General features: G+C 44.1%; 1 protein-coding gene across 9 annotated transcripts in view; it reads right to left on the bottom strand.

The window, feature by feature from the left end:
* Positions 1–11,463: 11,463 nt before the first annotated feature.
* LOC142952098 (thyroid hormone receptor alpha-B) overlaps positions 11,464–19,561 on the bottom strand; it is a 118,477-nt gene continuing 110,379 nt past the window's right edge. For all 9 annotated transcript variants that reach the window (XM_076094113.1, XM_076094114.1, XM_076094112.1 and 6 more), the window contains one exon: positions 11,464–19,318. In XM_076094113.1, the coding sequence (XP_075950228.1) occupies positions 19,068–19,318 (251 nt within the window). In that variant the 3' untranslated portion in view covers positions 11,464–19,067. The remainder of the gene's footprint in view (positions 19,319–19,561) is intronic.

Raw genomic sequence — 19,561 nt, forward strand, 5'->3', positions numbered from 1 at the left:
CTTCCACCAAAGTATTTATCTCTGTTTCTATCTTGGCATACGCATACGGTCATGATTCATAGTTTTGCACTCACTAACTGGATTTTCAATCATGGAGGCTCTGGTGTATGGTGTTTATGTTGGGAGTGCATGCTGGTATGCAGGACTTGGGAGACATCCTTCCTCCCCTCGTCCTGGGATGAGCCTCCATATACCTCCCAGCACACCCTCAACTCCATGACCTAATCTTACAGAGCCCTCTGACACACGATGTCCTCCGTCTCTCACTCTCAGACCACTGCTTGATTCCTGATCTAGAAACCTTTCTTGTATGACTTCATGCTCACACAGCCTCTGATATTTTATCATTTTAAGAAGGAGTAAACCTGTGAGAATATGTCTGCATGTGTCTTGTTACGCCAGATAAACTCTGAACCTCTGTAATCTTTGGTAATTATTTTTGCTTCACTTGCCATTTCTCCACATTGCCACTCCTGCATCTTTAAAAGCATACATTTTACATTTTTGTGTCTCTCTATGTTAACTCAGGCAGTAATGGATTCTCTCTGAGAAGTCCCACATGATCTTTTTCCACTCAATGCGTTTTTCATTTTCCCCAAGTATTTTCTCCCCCGTGTTCTGTTCAAAAATACAACCTTGAATTTATTCAGCCGTTCGACGTTTGGGTTACATCTACTATAATTCATGAGCTCGCCTCAAATTTAGTCAATGTGTTTGCAGCTAAGATTCATATAAAAATACTGCGAAACCTTCAGAGCGAATACACAACATGAGCAAAAGTATGTAGACTCAAAGGAGCAGTGTTCAGGCTTTTGTGCATCTAATGGTGAACAACTGAATAGCCCTCTGCTAACCTTTCTAAGCATGTTGAAGAACTACGGTGGCCTTCAGGTATAACGTACAAAAGGCCCTCTCTAGAGTCAGTGTTTGGTTTGTCCATTCTGGGCTACTGTAGAAACATGGCTCTGTGAAGAGGACCAGCTCCCTATGTATAGATATGACGGTTTCATGAAAGCTAACAAACAACATGTCCTCATACAACGGCTCGTACGATATCCTACGAAAAGTTACTCTTCGTTTTTCATGCGTTTTCCTACGAAAGCCAGCAACACGTGTCAATCTCCTTATATACATACTGTCTTTTCAAAATAAACTTTGAAACTCCTTCACAAGAAACTCCGTTTTAGGCAACAAAACTACTTGGTTAGGTTTAAGAAAAGATCACATTTGGGTCATAAATTATACAACTCTATAAATTATAGAGATTATACAACAATGACAACATACTTGAATACAACTAACATGAATATTATATTCCATTTCTCCCAATGAGAACATCTCACGGAGGGAGCACCGAAAGGCTTTCCACAGGATGTTGAACCTGTTGCAGTCCATCCAAAAGGTGTTGGACGGGGTTGAGGTTGAACTGTCTTTGTATTTGTGTACAATACGTGCGTCTAATATATCAATGTCTGAAATCTGACGCTCAAGTATAACTCAAAACCGACTCATTAGACACCATTAACCCCTGTTGCTACAACGATGAATGCAGCTTTAAAAGTGCAACTATTGTGTGTATTTTTTTAACACTGGAGAGAGCGAGGCTGACTGTCCCCCTTCTGCTTCTAGTCTTTATGCTGAACTAAGATAATCCCTGGCAGTAGCATCTCCACATCTCTCCCAGAATGTTTTCTTTTTAAGGAGTGTCCACACACTTTTGGCCATATAGGGTACGTGTAAGTGCACAAAATGTCCAACAGAAACATGATTGTTGAAACAGGTGTAACCACGCTGCTTCATTAGATTAGGGCCTTGAAGATTCAAACTTAATCTATTTATTTTCTCTCTCTCTCTCACATTTACGTAGGTTGCTACGGACCCAGCCATTGTTGACGACAAACAACTCCTCCCTCCTCTTTTGTTTTGCCTCCCCCTGCGTGTTGTATAGGCCCCCAGGATCATGTATATGTTCCCACCGACGGGGCCGTCTAAGGGCAGTCCTCTCACTGTGCCGTCCTCACCTGACCTGATTACAGAGGAAATGTATGGGCACACGGGGAGGGGAGGGGAGGGGGGAGGAGTGGGCTCACACTTACATAAGAGGCCTCTAATACACACAGAGCACATGCTACATGTGCACAGCCACGCTTGATGTTTCTGTGGTGAGCGGTGATGAAACAAAAGAGGGAGAGACGGTGAGGATTAGACTGAGAAATAAAGATGAGAGGAGGAAGAACAAAACTACTGTTGGAGATGATCCATGTAGGATTCTTCAGAAGGAGAGTGTTGTACAAGAGAGTGAAAGTGACGGAGGGGGGAGAGAGAGAGAGAGAGGTATTAGTAGGCCATCCTGTCTCCCTTGGGCCCCAGTACTTGGTTTTGCATTCTTCTGCTCCACTGTCCTGGTAAACACACGTGTTCATGTTCTTTTTTTTAGCCACATTTGGAAGGAATAAAATATATAAACAGAGATGAAAAATGAAGGCTGCAGGCTGACATGCATGAACCACGTTCAGTGCATCGTGTGTACTTTGTGTGCATGCTTGTAGCGGTAGCACGAGAGGAGCGCCAGGGTTCTGGAAAGAGAAGAGAAAAGAAAAAGCGTGTCTGCGAGCAGTCCTTAAGATTCGAGCACATACTGAAATTGACAGCTGGCTGCAATGTTCTCCTGCTGCTGAGTGGAAAATTCCTGCCATGATGAAGCATGAAGTGTGTGCATGTGAGAGAGAGAGAGAGAGGGGGGGGGGGGGGTGTGCGCATGACACACACATGAGGGAGGAGGGCAATGCTGAAGGGGGGAGGGGGAGGCTGGGCTACCGTCCAAACAGCCAGCGAGGGGATTGGTTGGCGGAAAAGCTGCCTTCGTGAGATCACAGCCCCCACAACAGCTTCCACCCACATGGCGGACTTGATGTGAAAAAGACCCACCCTGAACCACAGCAAGTTAATGAAGATCAAACCTGTGTTCTCCTGGGGAGGGGCCAACCTCCAAGTCAATCACATCACCTGCTGCACACTAATAGACCCAATTACATGACTATGAGTCAGGCTGAACATTTCACCGGCAGCTATACCCCACATTAGCATAGCATGAATCACTGTTAGCTAAAGCATTTGTCATAACATATTTATGAGGTGATATTATGTCAACAGTGTGTTTACATCTGGTTCCACTGCCCCCAAGTGGCCAGAATAATCTACAAATGCTGCTTTAGTCTACATTTTTGCAAGAAAATTGTATTTTGCACATGGATGGATATTCAATTTTGGGTGTATATATATATATATATATATACATACATAGTTTATTTATCATTGTACAGCTTTGGGTCAGTAGAATACTCCCTTTTTGTTTATAGTAGTACGTGAACATACCATGTACCATATATCCTCCCGAGAAGTTTTTTTTTTTTTTTAAATCTATTAACTTATTTTACATTATTTTGCATATACTACATGTTTCAAAGGGTTTGACCAAACTTATTGAAAGCTGACATTTTCATGTCTTTATCATGTGACCAGCAGATGGTGACACACTGTCAGACCGGACTCGTCACCCTCGAGTGACCTTTTACAACCGCGAGTGTTCACGACAGACCTTTTTACTCCACATTCACGTCGTCTTGTGTCACAGGTCAAACTCCAGCCTGGATCCCTGTTTGTACAAGAAACCAAACGACTGGAAACTCTTCAGCCATAAATCCCATTTAACGTGGTACATTGTGCACCTCATGAGTTTTTTTGGAAAGAAGTATTACTCCATCTTTGCACTGTATGAGTTTAAGGCGTCTCAAGGGAGCTGATGACAGGTTTTCCACAACTTGCTGCGCCGCTGGGTTGCTAATCCAAATTGCCCTAACTTGCAGAAAATAGACTCATGACATGATGATTTACAAGGCAGACGCAATAATGTGGATTTTTCCTCAGCATGTCAGTGCAACAGAAGAGGCTGGAGCTCACTGAGGTGTGACAACACGTCCTCAGCAGAGACACACTGCATTCCTTCATATGTTTTCTTGGGGACTAAGCCTGCAGGCCTTCACCAACTAATCATTCTGGGTTGAGGAACTAGCAGCCGTGGACCAGCTGTCTCTCACCGGGAAACCTCACAGCACTCCGACAGACATCTGATGTGACCCGTCAATAAGTCAGACGGGATGTGCTGTGACGTGTGCTGATGAACTGAGCAGTGCTGCCAGCGCTCGTCTCTCCACCATGACACTGATGTGACCAGACAGACCTCGTTTACTCCTCATTTAGCCGATATTTCAGCCCTCCGACTTCACGACATTCTGTCGCGTGCGACTGTAAAGAACATTGTTTTCCAAATTTGGCAAATATTAAACACCAAATGGACGACTGTCCTCAATCTAAGCAGGATTAAGTGCTCATTTTGGATTATGCTACAGAGGGGACGTTTACATTTTCCTCTATTATTACTGAAACCTGCATCAGGGCTGCAGAGCGTGTTTGAGGTGCTAGACGTGCTGATGCTGTGATGATGCATCTCTTATATTGGCCAAATGATCAGTTCAGAGTCACATAGGATCAAATATCAAAGGTGCAATGTGTAACGTGAAGCCACCTGCTCCCAAAAAATAGGGGTCAGCATTTCACCTCTAACTGGATCAGTTATTTAAAAAAAAACTATTAACAGACTTTGACGTATTTGGCATAATGTCAACACTGTTACTTCCCATTCTTCTGATAATGTTAGTTCATTTTTTTTATTGTTTTAGCAAAAGTTTAGCAGTCTGGAATCTTTGGCTGCTTCCACATTTATATACCAACATGAAACTTTTCAGAATTGTGTGCATAGTTCCATCTTTTGTGCGTATATAATGGAGAAAAACGGTAACACAGCATTTTAAATCCAGCCAAAATCTTCACTTTCACCAATCTGGATTGCAGATATGATAGAGTCATGATAGAGAAAAGACATTTATGATTTATTCCCATGTACAGTGACTTCATCTGTCAACAAGAACTTTATATACAACTGCAAATAACAGAGACAATGAGGTGATAACAAGAAAAACGTTTTTGTGGGTTTAATTTATTAGTCCATTAATGAAAACCCTCCAGCACATGACGCAGCTGGCCAGAGAACTGAGAGCCAATAACAGCCCAAAGAGCCAGTGAGATGTAAATTTAGTCACATATTTATTACATAAATATATAGTAAAATAGACCAGCGACAATTACCATAAAAATATCTTCCTTTAAAACCCTGACCATAAACAAAGATTTGAAAATCACACATTGACATTTACAAACACTCTGATTGTCCGGACCTGTCGTAAGCAGCCCACCACAAGAACCTGACATCACACCGCCCACTGGACTCTGGTTGGGAGGAGGAGAGGGAGGTAAAGAGGGGCGGGGGGAGGTGAGGTGAGGGGGGGCTCGGGAACAGCAGGAGATTGGGTAATCCCGGGGAGGAGAGGTCCAGGTGAGATGGGGCTCGGTGTGATGGAGGTATGGGGGGCGGGGTGGTGAGAGGAGATCACAGTTGATATTCTGAGGTTTCCTGCGCGTGTGTTGGTGTTTTATTTTGAAAGACTGTGTGTCTTTATTCAGCCCAGAGCGTTGCCTAAATGTCCTCGCACGTTTTGAAATGAATCCTAAATATCCTTCCTTTGTTTTGCATGACTGAGACAATGACGCAATGTGAGAGTTCAACAAAGAGAGAAATGACAGGAACAAAACAACCTGGGACTAATATATTATATTTTCAGAGACTTCTGTTTGTCTGGTTAAACCTGCACCAGACTCCAGGAGGCTGGGGTTTGTAGTATATCAGGGTATAAATAGTGTCCTGTATGCGGTCAGTCACAGAAACTGAATAAACTTTTAAATGCTTTCTGCTACTCTTTGTATAACCCTGAAATATATGAATATCTGGCACCTCTGATAGACACAGAAGGAGAGATCTCTGCTGTTAGTACAGTGAATGGCCATGCGTTTCCCTGCGTGCTGTGTCCTGCCTTCACTGTTCTGCAGTAGACTTTAGCCTCGGATGCATCTGCAAACTATGTTATACGCTGTGAACCCAATGTTTTATTCTACTGTTTTGTTTATTTGATTCCCGTTGGCTTCTTGTTCTCTCTAGAAATCTCCGGACATGTACATCACGTACAAACCTGGACAATTCAGTCGCTCACCGGCTCACAAAATCCATCATCATTATCATGGAATGCGATCTTCTTAGTGACTTATAAGGTGGAAAAATTAGGTGAGCAGAAAGTCAACATCTCTCTGAAGTCAACATCATGTAAGAGCTGGACACTGGACTCCAAGATGGCACCCATTCACTTTGAATGAAAGCTTTACAAATACTAAACCTTCTTGGATTCAAAATTCATAATATTGAAAGTCAGGTGACGTAGTATAAAAAGCAACAAAGTCGGGGGGCGGACAGTTGGGTCCAAAATCATAAGACTTTCACCCAGGAGACCGGCGTTAAAAAGTCAACGTTGATGTGGGGAAGCTAAAAACGCCTTAATTTGAAGCGTAGGCCGTAATTTCACGAGTGAGAATGTGTTGCCAGGAGACATATTAAAGCAACACTACTGAATAAAACAGTAGACTCCGATGACATCACACTTCACTGACTTTAGAGTCCTTTCTTGGTCATTTTGTGGGTACTTGTGTTAACTTCACAGGAGGAGACCTTTCTCAGGTTAAGTCATTTTTGTTCCTTCAACATATTGTTTTTCCACCTTATGAGTCGCTAAGATTGCCTTCGACCTCCTTCCGTCATTTGATGAACCGCCGAGTGGCTGAAATGTTTCAGGAGACGTCCATCCAGGTATACGGGACACATCGTTTTGAAGGTCCTGCATCATGGCGAGTGACTACGTTGCTTCAGTCTCTTGCACTTAATTATTTGCCTGGTTTATAGTTTGCATGGGCAGCTGTGACAACAGGTTGACACGCTTTCAACATAACTGACAAAAACACCTCACTTCCTGTCTTTGGCACCTTCCGACTAACCCTGATCCTGAGCGGACAGGTCGTGACCCCTGAGTGTCTGCAGACCACATCGTAGTTTTTTTATTTTAATTTTCCCAGCAGCCTCTGTAGTCACAGTGAAGCAAGGAACTCTTGGAGGAGTGATACAAAAGTAAGAAAGGTAGTTGTATTAGCTGTTGTAGTGAGTATCTTTTTTACATTTCTTTTTTTTTAGCTCATTTGCTTGTTTCCTTTATTGTTGTGTAGGTTGTGTTAAACATCTACTGCTGGTTTGAAGTCATAGCATGTGTGAATAGTCACAAATACACTGAGCAGGCTGAACAGGGTCCTTGAGAGAATCCAAGAAAAACAAAAAAAAGACAATAGCAATTTAACAATAAAACAAAACTTAACCCCGAGAGAACTCCACCTCTGCAGATTCTGCTCATCTGCGTGCTTCTATTGGTTGAAATGTGTTTAAATGCACCGTACAACCTGGTGGTAGTTTACGACAAAGTAAACTCCTGCACACTGAGAACGCTTACGGCCCACACATCTCCTTCATTGCTTACTTTTTCTCGATTGATCATGAAATCATTTTTCATTTTGAGACTACTATCTTACTAGAACAGAGGATGGTAGAAGAGTGAACACAGACACAGAGATAGTTCATAGACATTTGTACAAACATAACGCCATCTAGAAATAAAGTCTGACATGGAAACATCTACCAGCACCAGCCGCTGCATACAAGACGTAGAATCCACCTGGTATCTGCTTTTTCTTTTCCTTGTTTTTTTTAGCCAAACACTGGTTCTGCTGTTGAAGAGACCACTTTGAAGCGTAGCGTGTTTATTTTTGCTAAATGTTTTTAACAACTTACTATAAGCATGCTAAGCTACATGCAACAGCGAGTCCTTTTCCAGTTGTAAACACCGTGAGCGGGAAAAAGGGCAAAGAAGACGTTCCCAGTGGTCATGAAGCCATAACGAGGTGGTTGTTGGTGATTTTTGCTGGTGCTGCATAAAGTGGCTTGGACCTGCTACAGTTTTGAAAAAAAAATAAGAAAAGCTGAGCAGAGAGCATTTCCGCGGGGTTTTGCATACAAACAGTGGGCTTGTGTTCTGCATGTGCGGATAGTGAACGTGGTCTGAGTGTGTTTGACAGGACAGACATGGAGACATGTTGGACCAGGACCAGAGGGAGGAGGGAGGACGGTAAAGCACCCTTTGAGGCCGGTTCTTCAAACCTGAGCAGTTCTGAACCAAATTCAAAACCGTATTTTCAACCTGACAAACATTGCATATTTTTCCCTCGTAAGCACAGATCTCATGCAATACAATTCACATAATTTATCTAATCTCTGACCAATATCTCTGATTGATAGACTATTAATAAATTAGCTAATTTGTGTACATTCTTAGCTGTCTAGGCATGCGATTTGTCACCCATCCGTACAAAAATAAATCTCCTCGTGGATCGTCCAAGCAGCACAAAACACCGCCACAACACCACCTCTTAAGTGCTCTTCGTTCTGTCTTGGGATTTGGTGAACTAGGCAACGGTCTCAACACGGGAGAGCGATAAGTGTCCGCTCAAAGCTATAATGACTAGCGGGAAGGTCGAAGCGCAGGGCAGCGAATGGAGAAGGGACGGGGTGGAGGAAGTGTTGTAGTGGTATCTCATGATCAATACAACTCTCCTATTTACACAATGCCTCTTACTCAGCCATCAGTGACGGCTGTCGTACTTTAACAGTCTCAATTTAAACAGTCTGAACGTTTTCTAACATTGTGCCCAATAAGCCGATTTGGCACTTTGATTATCACGCAGCTCACGGAGGGCCTAAATATTCTCTACTGATTTCTTGCTGCGCTAATGTGGCCACAAATGGAGTATCGGCTTAGATTTAGCCATTTAATATTGCGTGTTGTGATAACCTAAAAATCACTCTCGGGAGTCCTAAAACTGCAACGCACCCAGCATACTTATTCACTCTTTAACAGAGATCCCAACGCCACCACCTGCAAATCCTCCTGTGCCCCATGAAACACGCTGCAAAGGACGAGGGATACAAAAGCAATCAATAAGGCCGTCATTTGGAAAGAGTAACACAATTGCGAAGCCTTGAACTGCAGGCGCGACAGTAATCTGCTCTGGTCTGCCAGCAACAGTCTGGCTTCTGTTTGTGGGAATCCGTGCAGCTTTTCACCTGAAATATTACCCACTCTTGCAACTCGGTTTTCATCTCCTGCAAACCCCCCCAGCACGCTCACGTATAAATGACTGCCTCCCTCTTTACTCTCTTGTTAGCCTGCTGAACACAATATTAGTTACATTCTTCAAAAGGAAATAATAAAAGTCTATGACAGGACTCTGTTTTACAGACTTCTGTCATGTACCGCGGCCTAAAAGGGTGCTTTTGGGGATTTTGGGAGGGAAAGAGAAGAAGGTCGATAAAGGCGTTCTTAGCGAAGCGTTCACACACAGACACACACACACACACACACCGAGCACAGCTCTCTCACATGAGCATGGACACCGACATTCACATGCATGCACCTTTATACATGCACAGCCGTGGTTTGAGCCATGCCAGCCTTTCAGTGCGTCACAAAGTTGAGCAGTAAGCACACTGAAATAGCACAGGCATGTAGAGGGTGGATGGTGCCCGGCTCGGATGGGAATCATGTACTTCTTCTGTATGTACACCATCAGCCAACTGGGTGAGGGAGAGCTGGCTATTGCTGCTGGCACTTTGACCGTGAAGACTAAACTATTACTGACACTCGGGGCTGAATTTATTTTTGTACACATTCTGGCACGTGTTTATGAGAAAAGTCAAAATGTGATGTATTTAGGATCACGTGATCAAGCTGGATTTTGGAAGTAAATAACAGGCTGGCTCGAAAAAAAAAAGAGTCAATTGTTTTGTGTTTTCACTGTGCTATGGAAGCCCATTTCTGACAAAAAGAAGAAAAGTTAGGGATGATAACGAATAAAAAAAGACGGAAAATGACTGTCGTACTAAGTCATTAATAGGACAAAATTCAGGGATGAGAAAAGAACGTACTTACTGAAAGTCATAATTGTGAGATTGTAACTCATTTATTTTGGCATCCCTAACTTTTGTCCTATTGATTAAACTGGCTAATTGAGCCGAAGATAGTTGTCGCTAATCTGGCGATAGCAATGTGCTTTCCTACGCTGCGTAGGAAGATATAAGATGAACGATTAAGTTGTTAAAACTTTAGTCATCGGCTCGTTTTAGTCATTACTGCCAAACCTCACCTCAGTGAGTCATCGACTTGCTGTAAGTCGGTTTGGTTCACACGGAAGTTAGCTCGCTACAACGGTCGCAATGGCAACGGTACACATAAAAAATGGCCGCCGCTCTGACCGTCCTGCCACGTTGACTTGAAGGGGAATGTCCCTTGTACTCCGACTCTATTTCTATGGCGATAACATTAGCATAGCATTGTCTGCAGATGATGCATTTGATGATGCATTTTTTTAAGAAGAATTTGGAGACTTTATCTTAGACCTTCTTTCTTTCTTTTTTTCAGTAGCTATTCTCTCACTTAATCATTAACAATAAACTAAATCCTGGATTTCTTTCACTGTGGCCAAACTCACTCTCACTAAGCTGCTCACCCTTTGTGACTCATGAGGACTCAGTTAAGCCGAGTGCTTATAAGCCATGTTTGTCCTGCCGAGAATATGGTAAACGTTCTGTTGTCTGTTTCTAGTGTCTTTCCTCGTCCTCTCTTTCTCTCAAGCTTCTCTGTGCTGGACCATCAGCCACCCTGGGACATCTCCCCCCCCCGCCGAGTGCCTCATTCCAGATGTTTTGGATTTGGACCTTCATCCTCCAGGAGATTCAGTCTCTCCCTCTCTGTGTGAATGCTTAAGCTTTGCCTCATGTGTGGTTTTTGTAGCCTGACCTCGTTCCAGCTCTCCGTGGTGGAGAGGAGGTGGTGAGGCTCAGGTGTTATTTGTTTGGCAACACCTGGAAGTTGCATGACATCCTCCCTGATCCATATCGTTTACAATCTATCTGTAATTTTGTCCATGATGTAATTGTACTATGTTGGTCTATTCTATACACACATCTATTAGGAGAGGGATCTCTCTTCTGTTCCTGTTATAGTTGTTTGTTAGGGGAGTCTTCCCTTAAGATGATTGTAAAGTTGTGATATTGGGCTATATAAATACAATTAACTTTTCTTTTTCTGCCAGGAGTGGGCTTCCATATAAACGGAAACAACTCACAAACACTCCCAACCAAACCAAACAGACGCAACGCTCTCCCACCTCCACACATGAAGAAACATGTTTTCATTCAGGGCTAAGAAAGCAATGAGGGCTTGACTCGTTGTGTTCGAGGTAGACTCAGGATCCGAGTCCTTGAAGTCTACCGGACACTCGTCAAGAACCGGACACAGAACAGAATAAAGGTACATTTTTGATTGTGAATTGAGAAGACAAAAAAAAGATGAGCTAACAATGTTTTTTCATCTAAGTTTCATCATCATTTATTAGAAAATGTTCTTTTACCTGAGAGAATCCTTCAATAGCTTCCTTTACCCAGTCACAAAAAGTGGTCTGTGTTTGTGTGTGTGCATGTGTGTGTGTGTGTGGGTCTAAGCTGATGCTCTCATGGGTGGGCGCATTATTAAAAGCAATCATGAGATTATTATTTTCACACAAACGTATAAAAAAAGATCTGCTCAGACGAGAAAAACGCCGAAAGGTCCACCCACTCACTTATTACACTTCAATAAAAAAATCATAGTAAACTTTATAATTAGTCATTAACCGACTTTGCAGAGAGGCTGAAACTCTTATTTTGTAATAAAGAAAACACAAACCATTAAATGGTGCAAAAGGCATTTGGCTTCGGTGCAATTTACATTTTGTCACAATTATCACCACCAGAGATTCTTCCACTTATGGCGGATTGGTTTGGGCCATTCAAAGTGCATTTTAGCATTAAGTGCTCAAGTTGAACGAGGGGTCAGCGGGTTGTAGATTCAATTATTTTCTTTTAAAGATTTGCAAATCAAGTCAAATCGTCTCCTCTTACCTTGAGAGGTAACGGGTTAAGTAAACTTGTTTATGCTACAAACATCCCACTGATGGACATCCACCACCCAGAATACTCTTTAATGTTACATTAGGTTGGTCGGAGGACAGAATAATTAAGGCTTCACACACATCTTGCAGTAAGTTTGAATTTAGGGGCTTGTCTAAATCTTAAGTTGTGGCCTTAAGGTTCAACCCACCGAACCATGAGAGCATCGCATCAGGTAGACGAACCCACACAAACACACATAAACATGCACACACACCATTTTCTGAGCAGTTTACAAAAAAACAGCACATCTCGTAGAATCCATATTCTCCACAACATCCCCATCACCCCTCCTACTGGTTCTCCGAGACCACGGGATTACCGTGAAGAGTGTACCGACCCCCCCCCCGGGGACCAGCTCGCCCGGGCAGTCCTCACCCTTCGCCCACACAAAGAAGCGAGGGTCTTCAGGTCGCGTGAAGAACCTCTGGAACTCGAGCCAGGCCGAGTTTGATTTCATGAGCAAGACGAACCCGTTGTTGTTACACACCGAGCTCGTATTTTCGGAGGGAAATTGCATAGACATCTCGCTATTTGCATGTCTTCACAAACTCTACATTTGGCATAAAGGGGGGGGGGGGGGGGGGACCAAACACAAACCAGAAAAAAAAACATCACAGACAATCTCCACCCATGTCCAATGTGTCAACATGTGAGAATAAACCGGGATCATGATATCTATGGAAGGGTGGGCTCGGAGGGCCCCCCCCCCCCGCAAAGCCAGCCTGGGAAACCCCCACACGTGGCTCGTTGTGGTCCAAGTTCAGGGGTATCGTCATGGACCACAATGACTTTCAGCTTTAACCAACGCTGTAGAACCAAGTATGGTACTCTCTTCAAACTGTCATCATGATCCAAGACTCCATTTACACTTCACTTCATGTGTCTTGGGCAGACTGGATAGCTATTAAATCTAGAAAAAGAAAAGTAGAAATGCATCTGAGACGCTTTCAAGAGGAAATCTGACCGCTCAAACCAACCTGGGAGCTGGTTTCAGATGCACTCTAGCCAGATGTTGAAAATGTATTCTTTACTCCTCCAAAGTGTGACTTGGTCAGTAAGCTATCTGTGGAAGCTTCTGGTGTTTCTGACAGTTACCAGTTTACCACCACTCTCTTGACTCGGGTGTGGCGACATGATCTGGCATATAAGGGGCTTAGTGTCTTAAATCTGGAAGACAAGACACTTGAAATGCCGAGTGTAAATGGGGGTCCTTGATGTAAACTGGTCCAGGTTTATGACTAACTTGTTTTTAGAGAACCGAGGCTGGCTTCTTGGGAGGCAATGGGGGTGGCGGACAAATGGGGAAATCCATTTTGGCCTTTTCCAACATTGATGTGAGCGTGTTGCAGCCACGTTAGCCGACATTCACTCGACTTAATAACTCGCTCAGGTTGGATTCATGTCTCCCTCTCCCACCTCCCACTTTACTCAACAAAACCCACCTCACTGCCCTCCTAACACTTCTGCCACCGTGGCTGCTGGCCACACCCACATCAATAGTTTGGAAGAATCTGATTCCATAGGTGAACACACACACACACACACACACACTATAGGCATTCATGTGTAGCATGTGATGTCGTGGTGAGAATACGAGGGGTACGAATCTATCTCTTTGCAAACAACAGGAGGCACAGGGTTCATGATTAATGTCACGGGGCACTTCTGAATATGGATCAGCATGCACATGTGAGAGAGTGCACACATACAAATGTATGAAGCATTACACATTACTTTGCTTTTTTTTTTTAGTCCCCCCCTCCCCTCTTACATGGGAGCGGGATGGAGAGGTTGAATTTACTTTTTGTTGCAATAAATCTCGAGTGTTGTATGTGTTTGTATTTACATCCTTGGTTATGGCCAAAATAACATGAAACGAGAACTCAAAAACAGAAAAAAAACATATAAAAATACACAAAATTGCACCTTGCAGACGGGCAATATATATTCTCAGTTTTGTAGTTTGTCTGTAACGTCTATGTGACACCACTATCTTTTCTGCTGGTGTGTGGAAGTTGGGTTGTGGGTGCCGGGCTCAGGTCCAGCCCCCCCCCCCCCCACCCCCCCCTCCTCCTGTCAGCTACATTCAACACCATAAAACTCTCAGCCATTACAAAAGTCATAATCCCTCAGTCTCTGGGCCATTCACATTTTAGGTTTACTGTCCATAGACTGTGCCTTTAAGTTGGAGAAGCGCTCACATTAGCAGATGATCTCGAGCGTCTCACAACCAAATAAGATAGAGCACAAAAGCTTGAGGGAAGAGTCCTTTTGTAACTTCTACTGATGCGTACACACAAGCACATATTATCTTAACGTATACATTTTTATTCTTAAATCTATATATGCATCTCTGAACTTTCACATGTGCCTGCAAAATATGACTCCTCCCAAGTTCCTTTGAGTTTTGTGTTGTGTGAGGTATGACAAGATTGTTTAATTTTTTTTTTTTTGTATTTTCAGTTTCTGTTGCATTATTTTTCCTGTTTGTGTTTTTTTTCTTCTCCAAAGTTTCATTTCATAAAAAAAACAAAAAACTAAATATATATATATATATATATATATATATATATATAAAAAAAGAAAAGAAATTCCTGTTTTGTTGGTTGTAAATTCCTCCTGATAAAAGGGGACGGACGACTGGACAGACACACAGACAAACAGATCAGTTGGCTTATCAACACAAAGTATAGATGTGAAAAAGAAGTGACATATTCTCTGTTACACTGCACGCATGGTCAAAAAGTGACTACAGCTGTTTTTTTTCCTTTTTTACACAGAAGCAGTTTAAGCGTCAAAAAAAAAAAAAAACAGAAACATAAGAAAACAATGATGAAATGAAAAACATCTCCAATAATTTTGTTCAGGAGTCCATTTCTTTTTTAAAAAGTCATCTCTTTTCATCTTGTTTCGTGGATTTATAATAATTTCATATATCTTCTTTTCTTTTTTTCTTAATCTAAATCAGACTCAGAAGGTAAAGCAGCATTATAACCCCGACTGTCACACACACATACCCAGTCAGCTCACGAGAACAAAGGACATCAATAGCTTTTTGTATTTTCTTCTTCTCTCTTTTTCAGTTATTTTTACGTAGATGTGTTGGAAATTCCAAACCTGTATCTCTGGCACGAGGGATCTCTTTGTGATCCTCGCCATGTGGAGGTTGGAGGTTATCCTTTTGGAGGGAGCTGAGGGGGGACGTTTGGGCTCGTCAGCTGGCATGCGAGGGGGGGCTCATATGCGGTTGTCGTTGGAACTGAAGGGGAGAGCGTACGTATCCCTACGCCGCCACCTCCCACTCCTCCCGAGTGTTTGTTAACATCGTCTCTACAACCGGCCACATCGCCCCTCTCTCTCCCACGTCAATGATGGCAGTGAGGGGTCGAAGCCCTCAGCTTTTATTTTTTTGTGTTTCCTGTCCCACGCTTTCTTCTGTTTCTCTTACATCCTCACAATCTTGCGCTCAAGTCTCTCATTCCCATTGCCGCCGCTCTGCCGATCACATTCATTCGGTGGTCGCCACTCTAAAGGACGGTTATGGCCAGCCTTGTCTCACAAGGGAGAGGCCTGGATCCCGTTTGGTGTCAATGATATTTGGGGGCCAAACTACGGGGGAGGGGGGAGGCGACCCACTCAGCGGTGAGTGGGTCGCCTCCTTCCCTAAGCCTAACCTTCCCTAAGCTAGATTGCTTAGGGAAGAGGAGAGAAGATGATTATGGAAGGGAGGGCTCTGAATTTGAAATGCCACTGGGCTGACGCTACAGGAGGGATGATGGGAGAATTATTTATTAATTATTAATTAATTCTACACAGCCCACAGTTAAGTGGCGAGGGTCATGTGCTGTTGGTCTAATACTGACTAACGGGTCAGGTTTGGGACTGAGCCCACTGAGACTGCCAGCATCTATTACACAGAGCCACCAAAGCTCACCTCAAATTCGTACCTGCCACCCAAAACTCGCCCCATAATGAGGCAGGGGGGGAACTATTGGGTAATCCAACAATTGTTGGTTAAACTTTGACGAGTAAGGGGCCGAAAGGGAGGACCGCTGCAGTAGTGCAAAAGCTCCCACCAGCCTGGCTGGTTGGGGGCTGTTATAACGGTGGTAGGGGAGCAATTTAGTCTCGAGCTAGGCTCCAGAAAGAGCATCGTGAAGGGCTAGAAGTGGGGTAAGGTAAGGGCAGGTGATCTCTGAAAGTGATGATGATGCTTGTGAAGGGGGGGGGGGGGGGGGGGGGGGGTTCTTCTGGGAGTCAGACCAGGCGTTCCAGTTCCTCTCTCCTCCCAGCACCGCTCCAGACGTCGGAGCGGCTCGCCCATCCCTGTCGATTACCCACGATCCCCTGCCGCGTGTCGCTCTGCTGAGGTACTTCTCAGGGGTGCAGGTTACCCGTCCTGTACAAGCGCCGAGCGGCGAACTACTGCTTGGCTTTGAGTATATAATAGATTTTCTTAAGTCTTTCTTTTCCTTTCATTCTCCTCTTGCAAGAGTGGTAAACCCAGTTAGATTTGGCTTGGCCCCAGAATTGGAATGAACAGACTGGGCTTTTGTGATCAAATCAACATTCTTGAATGGTCGTTTGGCTAGTACACTATGATACCTGCCATGGATGTTTGCCGTGAGATATTACCGTCATAGTGGTGAGCGTTGGTAAAGTGCACGGGACTAAAAGAGCTTTTGAGCTGCCTCCTAAGAAGCTTCATTTCGGTGGAGAACATTCTACTTTTTTATTACGTCTAATGCACGGTCCTTGCATGAATGAAAGCTTATTTCCATGAAATATATATCTGTCAAGATCCAACGGCAGCCATCATGAGTGTACTGTGGAAAATCGCCATGATGCAGAAGGAAACAGCCCTTTCTCTGCATGCTAATTCAACGGGCGTGGCCTCCGAGGTTTTTTTCCCCCCCGGTACTCTCTCCGTCATCTGTCCTCTTGCTGCTCGCGTAAATGGGCTGCACGCATCTACGCCGTCCTTCGTCGCTTCTGTGAGTCGGTTTCCGTTTTTGATAGAAACAGGTAAATCCAAATTTCAAAAGACGACACTTGGTCCCGTATAACAAAAAAAAAAAAAGAGATAAACCCGAATGCGATGGGTACCATTCCCTGGAGTCGGTAAATAAAAAAAAAACCTTTTCCGGGGGGGAGATGGCTGGCCCTCCTGTCTTCAATGGTATTTCATTTCAACCAAGCGATAGCACTGAGGGTGTGTGCGTGTGCGTGTGTGTTCATGATGCAAGTGTTTTTTTTTTTTGTCTTTCCGTGACTACAAGTGTGCACCGACGTAAATATTATGCACATTTGCGTGTTAACCTACACATGCGCCAACTTGAATGGTGTATGTGTCTGCAGCTGCCCCGTGTCCACAGAGGTGAGGTAGTGCCTGACACCACGGGGGCAGAATCGTGGCCCCAGCCTGGGGGTGTAATCCACTTTTTGAGGTAAATGGTAGCCTTCTTGGCATTTGCCTGCTCTCTCAGTGACGCCCATGGTTTTAAAAAAAAACAAAAAAACAAAGGCAGATGTGTATGGAAGCCTTGGAGGGCCACATTGAGCAGAGTCCGTGAGGAGAGGACTCTGTACAAACCCTGCAGTTTAGGGCTGTATATCGACACTGCCGCGCAGTGCATACAGTAAAATGAGGCATTCACGTTACTCTGAGGTGATGTTGTGTGTTTATGTGTGTGTGTGTGTGAGAGAAAGACAGAGAGAGAGTGTGTGTGTGTGTGTAAGATGAGCTTTGCCGTCTCGCTGGTCGCTGCTATTGAAAACCTCCTTGGAGGCTGCGTGCAGGAGATTTATTCTGACTCTGGCTCCGACTTTACAGTTCAGCTGTTAAATCTTGTTTCCTCTCTCCATCTCTGCTCCTCCCTCCCTTCCAAGTGTCTCTCCCCCTTACTCCTCCCCTCCCTCCCTCCCTCCCTTCTTTCTTTCTGTCTTCCTCTCAATGCACTAGCTCCTCGGAGAGAGAAGAGCCTCATTGTCATTAATATGACGGTGGGCTGCTGGCACTAGCAGCGCAGGGCGATGACAAGGCAAGTCAGCTCATATGTGTGTGTGTGTGTGTGTGTGTGTTTCTTTGTGTGTGTCACAGGAGTCGGTCCAATGACAAAAATGAAGGTAGATATGGAGCCATGTTCTGCACATTTTTTAGCCTTGTATAAATATAGCACCGGTTTTCACTGGAATCTAAGTACGAAGCTCCAAAAAAAGAGCTGTTTAAACGGCTCAGATTGAGTTGAGGAATCGATAAAAGACTAAAGTCTGCTGTACTGCAGCCATTATACACCAAAGCAACGCTTAGAGCATCTGCTGGAAATGTCTTCAATGTGCAGTGTTTGCTGATTGCGTGTGCATGCATGACTGTGAGCATATATGTCACCTGTGTCCATATCCTCTGAATTACAAGCCTTAACACTTATTCAGAAATAACACTGAGAGGTGCTGGAAACATGGGCTTCAGAAGGTGTGTAAATCTGTGACCGCTTTAAAAAAAAGAAGAACCAGAGAGGGGGAACGGACCCCTGCAAAATTGCGCTGTTCTGAAGAACTGAGGTGGAACAGGCTGAGTGTGTGTGTGTGTGTGTGTGTGTGTGTCGGTGTACGTGTCTTGGCAAATGGCTACAACTCTTACTAGATAAGACATCATGCTCAGACAGAAGGGCCCCCACACGGATTTTAAAACAGGGGTAAGTAAAAGGAGGAGAAAGAGGTAGAGGAGAGGGTGTTCGTGAAACAAAATCCCCTGTTTGCTTGACTCTCCTGTTGCTGGTGTGTTGTTTCTGTTATTGTTGGTTCCACTTGTTTGTTTTTCTTTTAAAACCACATACTGTAAATGCGATGTCGGAGAAATGCAGAGAGGACTCTCCCTCCATCCTTCCCCTATAAAAAAAAAACGATGGCCCTTCCCATCTCCCGAGTTTTGCCCACGGTTTCCTGTTCCGCCCTTCGCGTGGCGGGCGGCTGAGTTTCACACCTCCTGGTCCTCGAAGACCTCCAGGAAGAGCGGCGGGAAGAGTTCGTTGGGACACTCCACCTTCATGTGAAGGAAGCGGCTGGCGTGGCACGCCCCGATCATCCGCAGGTCGGTCACCTTCATCAGGAGCTTCGGCCAGAAGTGAGGAATGTTGTGCTTGCGGTAGTTGATGTAGTGCTCGAACGCCAGCAGGTAGGTCTCCTGGCACTTCTCGATCTTGTCCATGCAGGTGAGGCCAGAGCGATCTGGTGACGGATGAAGGAAGAAACATCAACTCAATGTAATTCTAAAAAATGGTGTGGGCGTGGCAGCATTTATTTTAATTGATATTTTTCGTACTTTCTAAAGTAGCAATAAACAAGTGTTTGTGTTTAACTTATCATTATGAAGTAGATGTTTATTGCTGAATGTAAAGACTACAGAGCAGAGTGTAGCGGGACCTGAGGCTGCGTCGGTAATAAACGTGTTGAGAGTGTTTAAATGTTGAA

This window comes from Anarhichas minor, unplaced genomic scaffold (genome assembly GCF_050575085.1).
Source record: "Anarhichas minor isolate MPS153535 unplaced genomic scaffold, ASM5057508v1 ptg000017l, whole genome shotgun sequence".
NCBI classification, from domain to species: Eukaryota; Metazoa; Chordata; class Actinopteri; order Perciformes; family Anarhichadidae; genus Anarhichas; species Anarhichas minor.